At 25.1% G+C, this 18090-nt stretch overlaps 3 protein-coding genes and 1 non-coding gene across 9 annotated transcripts; 1 reads left to right on the plus strand and 3 right to left on the minus strand.

Annotated features, from left to right (window-relative positions):
- Positions 1–108: 108 nt before the first annotated feature.
- LOC141537733 (fatty-acid amide hydrolase 2) lies at positions 109–5122 on the minus strand. Its single transcript, XM_074258885.1, has 7 exons — positions 4957–5122; positions 4675–4877; positions 3849–4075; positions 3282–3611; positions 2656–3203; positions 1594–1776; positions 109–1507 (listed from the first exon to the last, which is right to left on the minus strand). Exons 1-7 carry the CDS (start codon positions 4978–4980, stop codon positions 1418–1420), a joined length of 1605 nt encoding a protein of 534 aa, XP_074114986.1. The 5' UTR covers positions 4981–5122; the 3' UTR covers positions 109–1417.
- LOC141537791 (small nucleolar RNA U3) lies at positions 273–489 on the minus strand. Its single transcript, XR_012480970.1, has one exon. It is a non-coding gene; the product is annotated as a small nucleolar RNA U3 (small nucleolar RNA).
- A 134-nt stretch (positions 5123–5256) lies between the features above and the next one.
- On the plus strand, positions 5257–8188 carry LOC141537734 (uncharacterized). The gene is made up of 3 exons (XM_074258886.1): positions 5257–5403; positions 6375–6863; positions 7940–8188. The coding sequence occupies exons 2-3, from the start codon at positions 6430–6432 to the stop codon at positions 7950–7952; spliced, it is 447 nt and encodes a 148-aa protein (XP_074114987.1). The 5' UTR covers positions 5257–5403; positions 6375–6429; the 3' UTR covers positions 7953–8188.
- On the minus strand, positions 6869–17434 carry Hfp (Poly(U)-binding-splicing factor hfp). Of its 6 annotated transcripts, none has more exons than XM_074258883.1 (11): positions 17247–17430; positions 16964–17018; positions 16308–16463; positions 13978–14938; positions 12858–13018; positions 11751–11809; positions 10777–11053; positions 9633–10119; positions 8909–9120; positions 8448–8838; positions 6869–7580 (listed from the first exon to the last, which is right to left on the minus strand). In XM_074258883.1, exons 5-11 carry the CDS (start codon positions 12912–12914, stop codon positions 7471–7473), a joined length of 1593 nt encoding a protein of 530 aa, XP_074114984.1. In that variant the 5' UTR covers positions 12915–13018; positions 13978–14938; positions 16308–16463; positions 16964–17018; positions 17247–17430; the 3' UTR covers positions 6869–7470. The 6 variants fall into 6 exon arrangements, with proteins under 6 accessions (XP_074114984.1, XP_074114985.1, XP_074114982.1 ...); XM_074258884.1 differs by having other exon boundaries at positions 13978–14043; positions 16271–16463; XM_074258881.1 differs by having other exon boundaries at positions 16271–16463.
- Positions 17435–18090: the final 656 nt, after the last annotated feature.

Here is an 18090-nt window from a genome sequence, read left to right on the forward strand (position 1 = left end):
AGATATATAAAGAATATAAATAATTTGTTGTCGTAAGACAGGTAAAATTTTATGAAAACGTAAAAATTTTTAAAATACATAACCTTCCCGGGTAAAAAACTTTATATATAATAATATATAATTATACGAAACCCCGAAAGTCATTATATATGCCAAGACAAATTCCGAATAATGAGAAAGATTTGAAAAATGGACTCAAAGTTTTAAACTAAATTTTAAAAGGAATTTGAGAACTCCTGAAAGGTTTTATTAATTTTGAATTTTATAAAAAAACCACTCGGAATATCCACTTCTCAAGCCTTCCGGCTTAAAAAGCCTGGAAGGTGAACGATCATCGATGACTGAGTTCCCGACGTAAGTCAGGACTTGAGTCTTCCTCACGATCAGAGAAGAGAATTATACCTCATCATCGTGGCCGTATCGACTCCACAATTGAGTAGAGAGGATGTGAAGATATACTACAGAAATGATCCTGTGAAGTATGATCTTAATTATTTTCAATTTTAAAATTGCTTATAATATGTATAGTACAACTATCTAAAGCCGAACAAAAAATCTCCACTTTCGCCACCTACATTATCCAACACGAAGCTCTGCACATCTTATGAGTGCGTTGAAATTTAATTATGGCTTACACTTTCAAGTATTTTATTCAATTTCCCAACCAGAATAATTAACATCAATTTAAACATTGTTAATATTAAAAAATTTTTTTTCATAAAATAAATTACTAAAATTAATTTAATTTAAAAAAAAAATTTACATTAAGAAAAATATTTTAATAAAAAATATTGGCTTTCATGTTTTTGGATAAAATTTTTATTTTATTTTTTTTTTTTATGTTTTTTTGAAAAGTATGTAAAAAAAATGAACAATTAAAAAAAATAAAGTTGAATATCATTATTTTCTAAAAAATTTATAAATTTTTTATTAGTTTTTATAAATTTATTTTAATCATTTTAATTTTCATTTTTTTGAACAAAATTTTTTTTTTGAAAATTTTGCTCTATTTTTTTTTTTTTTTAATTTTGAAGTATTAGAAGATTATTAATAAAATATTATGTTTTTTTTTATATCGCACAAATATTGATCTTCTCAAATATTGTTACTCTACCAATTTATACGCAATAATGTAACCTTTAAGAAATTTTTTTTTCTATTAACAACTATTAATTCAATAAACGCCCAATTGCCGTCTATACTTGAAGCCTTGGAGACTTTCTAGAAATTCAAGGCTATATGTTATAATTTAAAAAAAAATGGCATTGAGTCAAATATTATATAACATATACTGAAAATAAATATCATCATATCTATAAAATGATGAATTTATTAAATAAACTCTTATCCATAAGAATTTATCTTAAATTATTGTGACCCTTTTCATTAAATATGTATGTAAATAAATTTACATAAATTACGAAGGTGATACCCATCCACCAAATGATTTTTCTAGTTCTTGTGCCACTGCGATGCATAAGTGGTCGTGATAAGGAGCAGCGACAACCTAATTGTTAAAAATAAAATTTATAAAAATATTTATTTTTTAATTTTTTAATCAACAACTAATTATTTAAATTAAAAATTATTCACCTGTACTCCAACAGGCAAACCGTCATCACCCAAGCCAAGTGGTACTTGACAAGTCGGTAATTTCAAAACATTGAACAAAGCCCAGTAACTAAAGTTATACGGTCTAAAAAAATATGAATAATGATAGCTGGCTGCAAAAGGAGATGAAGGAAATAAAAGGACTCCGTCTTCGCCAAGTTTATCCTGAAAAAATAAATATCAAAATTATTAATTAATATTATATATAATGTTAAAAAAATAAGCAATTATTTTTCAAAATTTTTTTCGGAGCAAATTTCCGAAAAAAAAAAAAAATTTTTTTTTTTTTTTTTTTTAATACTATGTCTGGTAAAAAAATTTTGCATTTTTATAAATTACATCTCATTTTATCTACTAAAATTTTACAAATGTGTTTTAGAATTGAGATCGGAAAAATTTTCTTAAAATTACAAGAAAATTTTTTAATTTTGTAAATTTAGTCAATGAAAATTAGATTTTTTTTTTTTTTATAAAATCCGGTATTTTCGTATTTAAAATTAGAGATTTTACGCGCCGCAAAAATATATGACTTGTAGCTAAAAAAAATTTTTTTTTTTTTTAAATTTTAAATATTAAAAAAAATTCCGTGAAATTTTAGCCCAATTTTCAATTTTTTTGTAAAAACCTCTAGCAAAAATCCAATTTAAAAAAAAAAGTGAAATACAAAAAAATACCAAGAAACCATAATGTTGAAAAAATAGAAAAAAAATTTGTTAAAAATTTAAAAATTAAAAAAAAAATTTTTTTTATCGTACTTGGCGCGCGTCATTGAGTACCCCAAATTTTTTCAACCTACTAATTATATTTAAATATTCAGAATTAAAAAATTAGTAAAATTACATTTTATATTAAATTTCCAAGTGATAGTAATTTATTAATTCGGAATGTTGTCAGTGTGACTAGTTGACAGCGACCGAAAAAAATTTTATTTTTTAAAAAATTATTAACAGGATATTTAATTTAAAAATATGCTTGCATATTAAAAAGTTCCAAATTTTAAACAGTACACTCTTGGTATACTGAATAATATTTGAATGAACTTACCAATAAATACTCTTTCATACTATTAGTGACACTCTCTGTCCACGCTTTACTGTCTTTAGGAAAAAAATCTTCATCAATAAGTTTGAGAATAGCTGCTAAAGTAAGATTCGATTTATTGGTAATAAGATTAATAATTTCAGCGGTGGCACTTGTTCTGGATTTACGGTTCATGATGTCTGATTTAAAATCAGCTTGCTCTTGACTCATCCAATAGCGCCACAATCTAAAACTAAACTCTGAACCGGGAAGTTTTATTTTTTGCGCGGATCCAGTCAAATCTTTAAAATGAGTGACAGCGTTATTAAAAGCAGTGCGCATGTTTTCGGAGAGTTTGCTGACACGAAGATCACCCAAGGACTCTTGGTAGAATATTTTCAACTGCTTGACATCCACAGGGGTGTCTAATTTTTTAATTAAATCGGTATTTTTGGTCATTATCTTCAATAGCGGCAGCAAATCTTTTGCGTGCTTACAAATCGGGCCTGCTTCAGCCATCGAATCGGTGAAATCGACTGACCTCAAGCCAATACCTTTTAGAGGTGTTGCTTCTGTAAATAAATGGTAAAAATTTATTAATTAAATTTTAAGAATTTTTAAAAGTTTTTTTAATGAAAATTAATATTTACTTGCGCTAGGCTTCAAACCAAATACACCGTTGAAGAATGCAGGCATCCTTATTGAACCTCCAATATCTGAGCCTAGTGCGAAGGGAACTCCACATGCTGCTGTTATCGCTGCATCCCCTCCACTACTTCCACCGACAGTACGAGTTGTATTGTAAGGATTATTCGTTTGTCCGTAGATCAGATTTCGAGATTCAACCCATAAATTAAGCTCGGGAATGTTTGTTTTAGCTACTACAATTGCTCCGGCATTTTTCACGTAACCAACTACTGTAGCATCCTCTGTTGACAGATATCCTTTTCTTGACATCATACCCACTGAATGAAGTAAACCTAATTCATTTTTCAACAAGGTAAAAAAAATTGTTAATAATAATAAATAAAATATTGTATAATTATTAAAGCCATAAAGGCGAATAATAAATTTTTTTTCTTCATTTTGGGAATGTATAAAAATTCAAATTTGGTTGAAAAATATGTAAAAAAAAATTTTTATAAATATTTTTTTGATCCTATAATTAAATTAAATTTTAGAAAGTTGATTTCAAGATCATAAAAAATCTAGCTTACCTTGAACCTCATTGCTCTCTTTAGTTGTGAAAGGCACACCAAAAAATGGTTTTTCTGATTTAAGTTTTTCTACATCAATATCACTTGCTAGAATTTTATCTACATTTTTTGCTTCTTCAATTGCTTGCTCATATCTTTCGTCGACGATTACGTTTAATAAACTATTAACTTCTTTACATCTTTTGATAAATGTTTTGACAACTAATTCAGATGAAATTTGCTTCTTTCTAATTAAAATAAAAATTATTATTCGTAAAAAATAGTTTTAAAAAATAATAATAACAACTAAGCTTAAAAATTTTTTTAACAAATTAATTACAATAAAAAAATGCTTCTAAAAACTTTCACTTGTAATTTTTATTAATTTTCACATGTGAAACTTTTTAATTAAATTTTTTTTTCATAATTTAATTGGCTATAAAATTCCAAAAAAATTTTAACATTAAAGTTAGCTGTCACTTGATAATTTTTTACTTTTCTTTAACAAAAAAATTTGTTCTAAAAAATTAATTTTAAAAAATTTCATTGTTAATTTTGAAAAATTTTTTAATAATTTTTTATTTATTAAAAAAAAATTAACTTAGCAAATAGTTGATAATTTTAAGAATTTTTGTAACAAATAAATTATGGCAAAAAAAATTTATAAAAAAAATTGACATTTAGAAATTTAAAAAAATTACAAATGCAATTTTTTAAAAATAATTTTTTTAAGCAAATTTATTTGTTAAAAAAAATTAAAAAATTGTCAAGTGACAGTTAACTTTATTATCATAAATTTTCAATATCTGTCAACTTCAGTGTTATTAATAATAACAATAACACAAACCTTATTTTATCAGCTAAATCTACAGCACTTTCTAGCAACAATTTGTCACTAATTGGAGGAACTTTTTTGTCTTTTCCATGGTAATAGCATCCAAAAATAAAATCAACAATACAATCGAGTAAACAATGAAATTGAACTATCAAACAATTTAAAAATGAAACCAATAATTTTTTCAATTTTTTTGGAGTCGTATTTGTTGCATCCTGTAAAAAATTTTACTATCAGTAGTGATTAGATATAGAAGTACTTCAAAAAATAAAAATAAAAATTTATTTTAATTACCTCCTTCAAAATAGACGTACACATTTCTGTCAAAATTATTTTTTTTAATTTTTACTGTGATTGTAACCTTATAAAAATTTTTACTCTCAAAAAAAACTTCGATTTATCACTATTTTAACAATTACCAAAAATCATCAGCTTCTTAGAGTTTCAATAATTTCAAATTACGTACAATGATGTAGCAAATATAATAAGATATCAGCGGGAGTAATTATTTAGATTAAGTAATTGATAATTAGTGTGTGTGTGAGTAAGTGTTAAAATTTTTTACGGTAATTTTAGTTTCAAATTCCGACACCAGGCGGCGACATTCATTTTTTATTTGCATCGAGCTTTCAGTTTATAAATTTTGAGGTTATTGTAAAAAATATTAAGTAATAATAAATTATTTATTTAATTACTAAATTTATTATGCATTAATAAATTCTTTTTGTAATTACATTATAGGTAAGTTAATTCTAATTGTTTAATTCAAATTATTAGTGATATTAAAGTCAGCTGTCACTTGACCAATTTTTAATTATTATTTAATTATTAAATTAGAACTAAAAAATATTTTTAAAAAATTTCACGCATTGTTTTTAAAGTTTTTTACAATTGAAAATTTTTTTTTTATTTTTTTGTAATCATTTTTACAGTAAAAAAAAATTCTAAAAATTTTTTTTAATTTTAATTTTTTAATTTTATTAAACAATTGATTTATTCTAATAAATTGTTTTTAAAAAAAAAGTATTTTTGATTTTTTTTTAATTTTTAAATGTCAAATTTTTTTTTATTGTTTGTTTGCTATAATTTATTTAGTAATAAAAGTTATAACAATTATATGACTTTAAATTTAGCTGTCACTTGACAATTTTTTAATTTTCTTGAAGAAAAAATTTAAAAAAAAAATTTTTTTTGCAATAATTTATTAACTAACAAAAAAATTTCAGTATTATACATGAAAAAATTAATTTAGCAAATATTTCATTATTTTAAGAATTTTAGTTACAAATAAATTATTACAAAAAAAATTTAGAAAAAAAAATTGACGTAGAAATTTCAAAAAATTAAAAATGGGATTTTTTGAAAATAATTTTTCGGAAAAAATTTGTTTATAAAAAAAAAAAAAAATTAAAAATTATCAAGTGACTGCTAACTTTAGTACCTGACAATTTTTTTTATTTTTGTTACAAATCGATAAAAAAAAAAAAATTGCACTTGTAATTTTTTTTTTTATTTTTAGATTTGAAATTTTTTTATTAAAATTTTTTATAATAATTTAGTTCGTAAAAAATTCCACAAAAAAATTATTAAAAAAAAATTGAATTTTTTAATTTTGTAAAATTTCGGCCTGGCAATTTTTTTTTTTAATAATTTATTTGTTACAAAAATTCTTGATAAAATTTCACATTTAAAATAATTTATATTTTCCACAGATATTTTGGCGGTGTAAAAAAATTTTTTTTACACAAGAAAATAAAAAGGAAAATCATGGCAAAAGAACGCGGCGTGATAATGCCTATTATCCGGAACTTCTTAAACTCCATAACTCCAAGAGTAAATAGACGGCGATTAGTAGGTGAAGATCGCAATGGTACAAAATATTACGAAGATTTGAATGCTCAGAATCGCCGAGGGCGATCATTTGAGCCGAAAGACCCAGAAAATTTTCAAGTAGAATTGCCGGCCGAATGGGAAACCTGGCTGAGGTATCGACGAAGTGAAAGACCAACTGAGGAGGAAATTCAGCAGAATTACGAAATAATAATGATGAAGAAAAAAAATGCCGCAGAATTAGAAATTAAATACAAAGCGGAAAAAGGAGTGCAAGTAAAAGATAACCTTCCGAAGGAAAAGTTGAGTTTTCCCACTTATGAGGAGTACAAAAATTTTGGCCAAGATTATAAACCAAAATCTGACAATTAGTAAGTCATTTAAAAATTTTAATTAGGTATTTAACAATTAATATGCTGTTTGATATAAAAATTGTAAATGTTTATTATAACAAAAAGATACTTGTACATACAACATCGTTTTTTGTTTTTAATAATCAACTTAAATCATTACTTTGTTAATTTAAGTAAATTAAGCAAATGGTAATACAATAACCAAAATACTATAGAAATAAAATATCATAATTATTTTTTTTTTTTTTACATACTTTTATAATTAAGAATTAATATTTAACTATATTTTTCTAAATTACATTCCACTTAGATATTTATAATTTTAATCAATTGGCTCTTGATTGTTAATATTTAAGAAAAAATTTTATAGTTATGTTAACTATTAAATAAATTAGTTTTTACGAAGTAAACTTACTCAAAAGTAATTTGAAGATTATACAATTGAAATTTGGTTCACAGAAGTATTAATTCTTCAATTTAAATAACCTAGCAAGTTTAAAAACTTAAACAATTATTTTCATTAATTTTTTTTTTTTTTTTTTTTATTAAATGAAATTTAGGTATTATAAGCTAGTTGTCGTATATGTCAGGGTACTTAGACAAAAAAAAAATTTCCTGATTAATTTTAACCAGAATAATCACTATGATCGAATAACGCTTGATCATACAGTTCACCTTTTACAAGTCGACCACCAAAGTAACGTCCGTTTAATGAATCTCTTGCACGTTCGGCCTCTGAAAAATAAAAAAATAATTTTATTATTAAAATTAGCTAATAATCACAATTTTTTATGTTTAATGACAATTTTACATATTTTTAAAATTTAAAAATAGGAAAATTAAATTTCTAGGTATAAATTATTTACCGCAAAAAAATTTCATTTTTTCAAGTAGGCCAAAATTGCTTATACGTTTGTAATTTCTTAACAATATCGTTAAGAAAGACCTTATTTTCAAATTCACATTTTTCAATGTTTTTTTTTTTTTTTTTTATGTAATTACATTGTTTAAAGTTATTTTAGATTATTTATAGTCTAAAAAACTACGTTATCATTTATTTATACTTTATCGAGTTAAAATTAATTTTAAAATAGCGGACGTCAATGATGGGGACATAAAAATTAACTTGCGTCAACTAACGACATAGGCCATAATTTAAGGCAACCTGATCCTCTCAACATACATGTCAACGTATTAATATTTATATACTGTCGTGTAATTTTATAAGAATCAAAGTATTTGAGACTAGAAAAAATTGCTAAAAAAAAAAACCTGGTAAAAAATATGGAAAAGCTAGGTCTTAAACGAATTTTAAAATAATAAAAATTATTAATAGTTTTGCATTAGTTAGTAAAAATGATTATTGTTAATATAAATTCAACTGTAGTAAAAGACCTGTCAATAATAGGGTCAATGGTATGTCAATAATCGGCTCTTTGAATTTTTTGCGCTGTCAATAATACAGCGCAAAAAAAATCTTGAAATAGTTTTACAAAAATCTTAAAATAGTCTTAAAAAATTTTAAATAGTCTCAAAAAAATTTTTAAAAAATTTTTTTTTACACGGGCTTACAAGATGGAAATTAAAAAATAAAATACTAACCGCTCATCTGTGAAAATTCAACAAAAATCTTAACAATAACTTCAGCATCTTCATCATCCTCAGACTGGCGTTCATTATAAATAATAACTCGTTCAACAACTCCAAATTTCGAACACTCGTCTTGGATTTCTTCTTGCAGAGTTTCATCAACATCTTCAGGTGCAACCATATTTCTGAGTATTACAACACGGGATTCAACTTTACGCATTAGTTTCTGCATAACTAAATGCCGAGCACTCTGACCTTTAATTGACATATTTTCTTGCTGTTGCAGAGTCTGTGGTTCAGTTTCTTCAAGCAATTTCTTTTGCAATTCTTCTTGTTGCTTAAGATGAGCCTGTTCTTGTGCGCGTCTAGTAACATCAACGATTGGCGCAGTTGTTATTGGTATCTGAAAATTAATTATTAAATTATTAATTTAAATAATTAAAGAATCTAATTTTTTAATAAAAATAATTTACCACTGGTGCGCCGACAACTGTAGGAGTCACTACTGCTGGTGGAGGGATTATCACCGGTTGTCCAAGAATCGGTTGAATAATTGCTGGAGGTCGAGATAGAGTTTGTGGAATAGCTATTCCAGGTGGAGGAATCACTGGAGCTATTGTTGCTATTGTTGGAGGTGTTATGATTGCTGTTGGAGATAAAGTTGGTCGTACCAGGCCAGGAAGAGCTGAAAATTTTTAAGTCAGTTAGGTTTATAAATATAATAGTAGTGCAGTACTTTTGGAAAAAAAAAAAAAAAAAAAAAAAAAAAAAAAAAAAAAAAAGATAGTGACTCCATTTAATTTTTCTTTACATAAAAAAATTTTTTAAGGCAAAAAAGGCTATTTTTAAAAAATTTTTAAGAAATTGTGAATAGAGATGTTCATCAATACATCGCATTTGCATAGAGGAGATAAATTTAAAAATTTTTTAAATTTAAAAAAATAAAAAAAAAAAAAAAAAAGATTTTTTTTTAATTTTCCCAACTACGAAATAAATTGAAAAAAGTATCCAAAGTCGGCGCGAATAGTAACTCTGATTGAAAATAATCATGTGAACTTAAAAATGAATTGAATAAATTTAAGCTAACTTTAATGGCTTAAAAATTATTTAAAAAAGAAAAGAGCCGAAATACGTTCATTGAAAAATTTTTTCAAATTTTCAAAATTAGAGAATTAATTAAAAAAATCAATTATTAACCAGAATTCAAAATAGGTGAACCAGAAGCTCCTAATTTAGTGAGTCCAAGAGCGACGGCATTGCTAGCAACTGCATCCATGGCCTGAATTTTGGCAGTAGCAGCAGCGGCAGCGACAGCTGCAGCAGTAGGCATCATACTTACGATGCTAGGAAGTCCTATAAGAGCATTGGGAGGTGTAATAGCTCTTCCTACTCTCAAATATTGTCCTCCAAGATCAAACAAATTCATTGAAGCAATAGCTTCAAACGCAGACTGCATTGTTTCATACTCAATAAAACCATAGCCCTTGTGACGGTGCGGTGAACTTCCTTGAGCTAATTTGCAGTAAGTTATCGGACCAAAAGCTTCAAATACAGATTTAATGTCTTCTTCTGTTAAGTCCTGATGAATTGATGCAATATAAATGCGATTGTAATATTTGCTTTCTTCCGTGATTTCATCGATAACTGACTGAGCTTGAGGCATATTCGACGGTCTACCCACAACCTTTGAAAGAAAAAATTGTGAAAATTATTTATTAAAAATCGAATCATTAATTACAGTATTTAATACAGTTGTAATTTTTCAATCTCTAATTTTTTGATAACCTTAATTTATTAATTTATTCTGGAATATTGGAAATAATGTACACTGATAGAAAATTTATGTTGACTCAAGAGATATTTTCTTGATCTAAGAATTTATTTTTAAAGACAAATGATTATTTTGCTTTAAAAATTTCTTGTCTTGATTTAGATTTTCTTGGCTTAAGAGCTACATTATCTTCAATCGATACATTTAGTTTTTCAATCAAAATAACATTATCGTTTAAAAAACTTAAAATAATTCATCAAAGTAGATTTCAAAAACTAAATAATCTTTAATTGTTGTATCGAAAAAAAATTATTTCTTGGAAATAAGTAAATTAATGACTCAAAAAATAACCATTGTTAACACAAATCGGTAACATCTTGAATCAATGTTATCGCCTATCTTGAACCAAGAGACAAAAATTCTTGAAAGAAATATATCTATATCTAGTTTCAAGAGTTCAAATTTTCAAGAAAAAAAGTTTCTTGAATCAAGATTGTTTTTCTATCAGTGTATGTGAGAAAAGGTGGAGGTCTAACATTAATTAAAATTAGGAATAAAATTTTTGCCGACCTCCGGCGATGATAAAGGATCACGGGAAGGCGAGGAATTGGATACATGGGTACGTCCAGCTACCTTGATGTTGCGACCACCGATCATTACACCGTTCATTTGTTCAAGCGCCAATTGGGCGGCTTCTGGTATCTCGTACTCCACAAATGCGAAACCTTTGTGCTTCTGAGTAACTGGGTCCCATGACATGTTGATTGACTTTATTGGTCCAAATGGCAAGAACGCTTGACGAATTGTGTCTTCTTTCAGCTCAAAGCTTATACTTCCCACGTAAACCCTGCATAATTTATTTATTAGAATTTATATAAATTAGAATACTTAAACTGCAATTTTTTCATGACAAAAATAAAAGTTATCTGAGCTTAATTCATACATTTTATAGGGTAAACGAACCAAACAGCCTCATTTACAAAGTTTAATTTAAACAAATAGAAAATAAATCAATCAAAAACAAATTAAGTAATAAAAAAAATCACAATGACAGATAACATTCAAATATTTTGAAATTTCCCGCTTTTTTTTAAACATTCAAATATTTTGAAATTTCCCGCTTTTTTTTAAATATTCAAATTTTTTGAAATATTTTTTTAAACATAATATTTTTAAATTATAACATTATAATTTCATGATAATTATTCATAACCCTAATAAAATTAGTCGTTTCAATGAATCAAATTGGTATTCTTTAATACGAAATTTGTTATTTTATTTTGTACCCAAGCGGCACAAAAATTTTTTCAGTTTTGTTTAATTTAAATTGACAATTATAAATTTCTGACTTTTTGTTAAACAAAATCTCTCAAAAAAAGTCAACACTTTTTTTTTGTGACGCTTGGTTGTAAATAATTCTAAATTTAAAGAAAAAAAAATCCAAAAACATAAAAATTAACAGTAAAACTGAGTTTTGAAGCATAGATGAAGATCTGAAGATAATAATTAAATTTCAAGGAGCTTGAAGCAAAGAACAAACAAACCTGCACATGAGGGCGAGAGCCTGCTGTCTCTGCACTTGATTCCGTTGACTAGCCATTTGCTGTAACACAAAGGACCACAAGCCTTCTATTGATTTCCCTCCCCATTTTTAAAAAATTCATCTTACAATTATAAAACTACCTTGTTTAAAAATCCCAATTGAAGTTCATCGAATGATCAAATGCATTTGTGTATTATATAAAAATTTTAATTTATAAACTGTAAGTTAAATTTTTATTTTGATCATTCAAATTACGTCAATTGATTTTTTTTTTTTTTTGTCTCGTTCACATCTCATGTATTTTCCCTTAAAGTACTATTTATCAATAATAAAATTAAATCTCGATACAGCTCAGCTCCCGCCGATGAACAATTATTTTTTTAAATCATATTGTGTTAATTTGAATACAGACAAAAATTATAAATTATTTTTCTTCGCATTTATATTATATACATGTCTTTTACACTAACCTGCACATTAGTAATAAAACTTGTTGCTGCAGGACCAACTTATTCTTCTGTAGGAAGAAAAAATCAACCAATCAGATTTATTTTTTTATTTTATAATTTTGTCAGCCGAGCATCTTCTAATTAGCAGTAAAAAAAACCTTTTTCTTTTTCTTTTTAATAATTATAATACTTTAATGAGAATGTGACGGGACTGTTCATATAAGACAAAATTTATTGCAATTTATCACTTCATATATCGAGTTCGGTGTATTCATTTTATATTTTTTTAATATAGCTTTTTTTTTTTTTTATTTTTTATCAAACTTATTTTTGGTTATTATTTACAAGTGGGGTCAATTCTATTTTGGGCCATTACAAAATAAAAAATTAATATTTTTTTTTTATTCTGCTATAAAAAATTTTTTTTGCCTTTAAAAGTTGGAAAAAAATTATCTTTTATGTTTTTGGATAAAATTTTTATTTTATTTTTTTTTTTTTAAGTACAAAAAAAAATTGATCAAATTTATAAAAAAAATATTAACATGGCCCAGTATGGGTTGACCCCACTTGTAAATAATTACTTCAATTTTTTCACAATTAGAAAAGCGATATTTTGAATTAAATTGTATTTTGAAAATTGTACTAATTTTATGGAATACCTGTTGTTGATGTGCTAAAGTCTGTTTCATTAGGACCATCTTAATGCTTTGTTCCATAGCATATTTTTTGGCTCTATTGATGACATCCTGTTGCTCCGAAGATATTTTTGGTAATCCAGCGCCGAGAATTCCCGGAAGAGAAAGATATTTTACTCCAGGACCTGAAAATTTTATACTATTAGTTTTCATGTCTAAAAAAAATTTTAAATAAATTTAAAATATTTAAATATTTAATCAGATCTTATCAGCTAAAAGCTCATAGATTTTTTGGAAACAGCTACCAACATTGCTTGAATTGAAGCGTCTCAACAATAAAATTCACTTTTTTTTTTTTTTGTCATCACGTAAAAGCGTAAAAATTTACATAGTTAATTTAATTCAATGTATATTATTAAGAGAATAAGCAAAATGACCTTGTATCTCGTGAACTATTGACATTTTTAAAAATATAAGCTCATTCCGATGTTACACTCATCAAGACCTTTCATTTGAGTACCCACATCAATTTTTCATATATTTCATATATTTATATATTTTATATATATGTATATATGAAAAATATATAAAAAATGCATGTGGGTACTCAATTGAAAGCTCTTGATGAGTGTAACATCGGAATGAGCTTATATTTTTAAAAATATCAATAGTTAAGAAAATACAGAGCAATTTAACATAATTAAGAAACGACCCTGTATCTCGTGAACTATTGACATTTTTAAAAATATAAGCTCATTCCGATGTTACACTTATCAAGAGCTTTCATTTGAGTACCCACATCAATTTTTCATATATTTTATATATTTATATATATTATATATATAAATATATGAAAAATATATCAAAAATGCATGTGGGTACTCAAATTAAAGCTCTTGATGATTGTAACATCGGGATGAGCTTGTATCTTCAAAAATGTTAATATTTAAGAAAGTACAGTGCAATTTAACAAAATTAATTATTTAATAAAGCAAAATTTTACTTATTTATATTTTACAAGCCACAGCAGTCACATAATGACTGTAAGGTTGCTAGATTTTAATTATAAAAAATGAAATTAACTTTTGAAAAATTTTTAAATTTTTAAATTAAATTAAATAATTGATTTAAAAATATTACTCACCACCAACCACCTGCCCCGTTTGATTAAGATCATAAATCGGTCCTGGCAAGAAGTCCGATGGATTTCCTACGAAAAAATATAAAATTAGATGGCACTGATTGTAATATATCTTATCTAGGTATTTTAGACTTTTACCATAACTTAAAAAAAAAAATATTATTTTGATAATTTAAAATATTTAAAAATACGAAATTTTTCTGTTTGTAACAATGGTAAAGATTATCTAAAATAGTTTGATAGTAATTTAAAAATGAATGAAATAATTTTTTAAAAAGAAACTCTAAATTTCAATTGAACAAAAATTAAAGTATAAAAAAAAAATTTATTGAGTATTAATTAATCTCGAATTAAAAAAAAATTTTTCTTTGATTTAAAATGAGAAATTGTTTTTACTTTGAAATCAAAAAAATAAAAATAAAAAAAAAAAAAAAGGACGTGTAATTAAGTAACGTCGCCATACAGCAGCTCCCAATAGACAGGATCACTCCTCAGTACTGAAAGTTTAAAGATATTAAAATAATCAAAAGATAATTATAAATTATGAATAATAAAAATATTATTTCTTTAAAATAAGTCTTTTTGTATGAAAATTTATTCAAATGAATAAAATTAAATTTAATGACTGTCGATGATAATATAAACCGTAAATTTAATTGTTTAATCGTTAATTTAATTATTCTTGATAAAATTTTCATTATTGACATCACACAAAGCTTGATTGATAACAATGAAATTTTCATGAGTAATTCACGATGATTAGTCTCTGGAACATAAATCAGACACACGCTCAAAACGTATTTTTTTTATTGATATCTGTTCTATCAGGCTCTAATTATTTTAAATTGATATAATTAAAGTCTTTAAGTTGTAGTCTTTTATTTTCAACGCCTAACCGTTCATTGGGGGTTGAGCAATGATTTGATGTACACAAATAATCCAAGACTTGTTGCAACGCAGAAATCTGTAAGCACAAAGCAAAGGAGGATACGCTCAGTGCACTTTCTGCGCCAAATTATTATTTTTTGCCTTTATTAAACCCTAATCAACGAAGCTAATCCCTTATTTTTATTTCTGTACTTCAGATTATGCAATTTCTTTTATCAAAACTTACCTGTTTTTTTTTTTTTTTTTTTTTTTTTAATTTTTAAATTAAAAATTTTATATAATACATTATTTTATTTTTTCGCAAAAGATACTACTGATTATAAATTTCTAATTTTATAAATAAATAAAAAAAAATTTTAATATCACGGTAAAAAGTTAACTGTAAAATTCACTCAGATTTCGGTTAATTTTTAGAGTTTCAAACAGTAAAGCGGACATCGGGCTGGCAATAATATAAAAATTACAGAACTTAATTAATGTAGAAACTTTAAAAGTCACAATTTATAATTTAACATCGAAAATAAGTGATTAGTAGCTGTCAATACAGTAAATAATGACTTTCTCATCTTAAAAAATTAGTTTCAAAAAAAGTGAATAAAAAAATTTTTTTTTGGCTCTAAGACAAAAAAATTTTAAAGCTAAAAATTCGTATTATTTTTTTTTAACCATAATTAATTATTAGCCTTAAAAAAAAAAATTAAAATAACAGGAACATTTTATTTGAAGAAAAATGTATATGACTCAATTACAAAATTTTAATTTCTATTGACCCAATAATCATATTACTTTTTTTTTTTTTTTTAAAGGCTAATAATTAATTATGATTAAAAAAAATGATACGCTCTTTTGGCTTTAGAATTTTTTTGTCTTAGAGCCAAAAAAAGTGATACAAAAAAATTTTTTTTGTTGACTTTTCTTGGAGATTTGAATTTTTTTTTTCATCACTTTTTTATTAGATGTTTAGATGCGTCTTTTTGGTATTAGTAACGCGATATCTATTTTACCAGTCCAAGCAAATTAATAATTATTGTTTAATTTATAATTTTTTATTGATTGTTAATTTTATTAATTAAAATTTATAATTTTACTTTGTAAATATTAATATTACTTGGATTAAAAATTTAGTAATTATTTTATACTTTTTACCTATGCGATCATTTTTTAGTTTTTAAATTAGCATTTAAATGATAAATATTACATAGTGATTTTTAAAATCACGATTTTACCGTTTGAAATAGTAATTTTTAACAATTAATCATTACTTATGATAAATCAACTATTATTTATTACGGTTAACTTTTTTCTGTAATTAAAAAAAATCTGTAATGACAAATTACGAAATTAATGCTGAGAAGAAATTTATAATCAGAAGTTTATCTGTAGAATTTAGACTACCCTAAATGCTGACCTATCTAAAATAAATAAATCGAGCGAATTTTTGGTACTCGACATAAAGACTGCTGTGTCAGTAGGAGTTTGTAATAAACTCATATTCATTTCAGTTCGAATTGTAGCGTTTCTGTTTCATTCGTTTGGCGCACGCTCATGATCACAGCTCAGATGAAGGCCACAGATTCTGTACTGTCTCCCTGCTGTAACATCTCAGAACAGAAGGATAACCATACATTAGTTTTATTAACGGCCATCTTAAATCCTTTTTTTTTTGTTTTTGTATACCTTTTATAACCAAATAAATAATAACCTAATATAATAAGATTTTTCACTAACTTATACATATTTTTTATGTATAATTTTTTTTCACTTTTTAAAACAAACTAGAATTTGAATTTGCGCGCGCCTGAATATAGAGTTTGCATATATTTTCATGCTTATGATATATTCGACCAATCACATAACGAATAAATTGATGCCACATACATTTCATCTCAATTTTATATTAAAAAAGGATTTTATGTATAATTTTTTTTCACTTTTTAAAACAAATTCCTCGTTTGCTCCCTAATTAAATTATGGTTTACATTTGTAAATATAAAAAAAAATTTTTTTATTCATATTACACTGCAATGCGTAATATACAATCATTCTACTTATTTAGCTTAATATCTTAGATCAATAGTTAATTATTATGATGGCAAAATACCTTCTATACGAGCTTTCTTCATTGGTGGTTCCGAAATGTTTTGGTTTGATGAAGCCTAAAAAAATTTTAATTTCTCAATAATTTATTCTTAAAAAAAAAAACAATTTTATTTTTGTTGAGTAATTAATTAATTTAATTTTTTTTCGTTTTAATTTTTGCTTAGCAATATCAATTGTACTAATAAAATCAATAATTATACGAAATTTACACAACACACACCAAAGTATTAACTTATACATACATAAATGGCGGCAGAATAATTTAACTGTTTTAATCCACTTACCATTGTAATTGTACCATTCATTTTACAACAAATTCAAAGTAAATCACTTGAGTAAGTAATTATTTACTTTTTGAATTAGTCAATCAGTATTTATAATTTTTACAACTAGATTTAACAGCACACAAAAGTTGGTTGGAGTAACGTGACAATGTCTCTCTTTCTTTAGTGGTTAATGTCTGAGTCTGGGCTGAAAGTGATAAACAGAGACAAATACGTTGTTGGCTCTTTTTTTTTTTACGGAAATCGTTCAATGCACTATAGCTAAATAATTCTGGCTGTAGTCTAAGGATGATTTTCATTGCGGATTTTAGCTCAATTGACATCCACACGCTATTGGACGATCAATACACTAAATCGCAGTTTGAGTGTCCGCCTTAAGCTTGTCGCAACAAAAATGGCGGACGTTAATTACTTTTCTTTTTATATAAAAGCGAAACTGATCAAAAAAGACGACATTAAATTTTTAAAAAATTGCATTTTTTATTCTTTGTAATTTTTAAATGTCAATTTTTTATGAATTTAGCTGACATCTGATAATTTTTTAATAATTTATAAACTATTTATTTATTACAGAAGAAATAGTATAAAAAATGCATATGGAAATTTTCACAAGTTTTTTTTATGCAATTTTTTAGATTTTTTTTACAACCATTAAGTTAAAATTAATCTTAAAATTCTCAAAAATTAGCTGTCGGCTGAATTCACTCTCATAATTTTTTTGCCTAATTTTTTTTGCCATAATTTATTGATTAGAAAAAATTCTAAAAATTATCAAATATTTGCTAAATTCATTTTTATCAAAAATGATAGTAATAAAGTAAGTCGACATTTTTTTTTTTTTTTT

The sequence above is a fragment of the Cotesia typhae genome, unplaced genomic scaffold, assembly GCF_013202065.1.
Source record: "Cotesia typhae breed Kobodo isofemale line unplaced genomic scaffold, CoteBio_Ctyphae scaffold_91, whole genome shotgun sequence".
NCBI classification, from domain to species: Eukaryota; Metazoa; Arthropoda; class Insecta; order Hymenoptera; family Braconidae; genus Cotesia; species Cotesia typhae.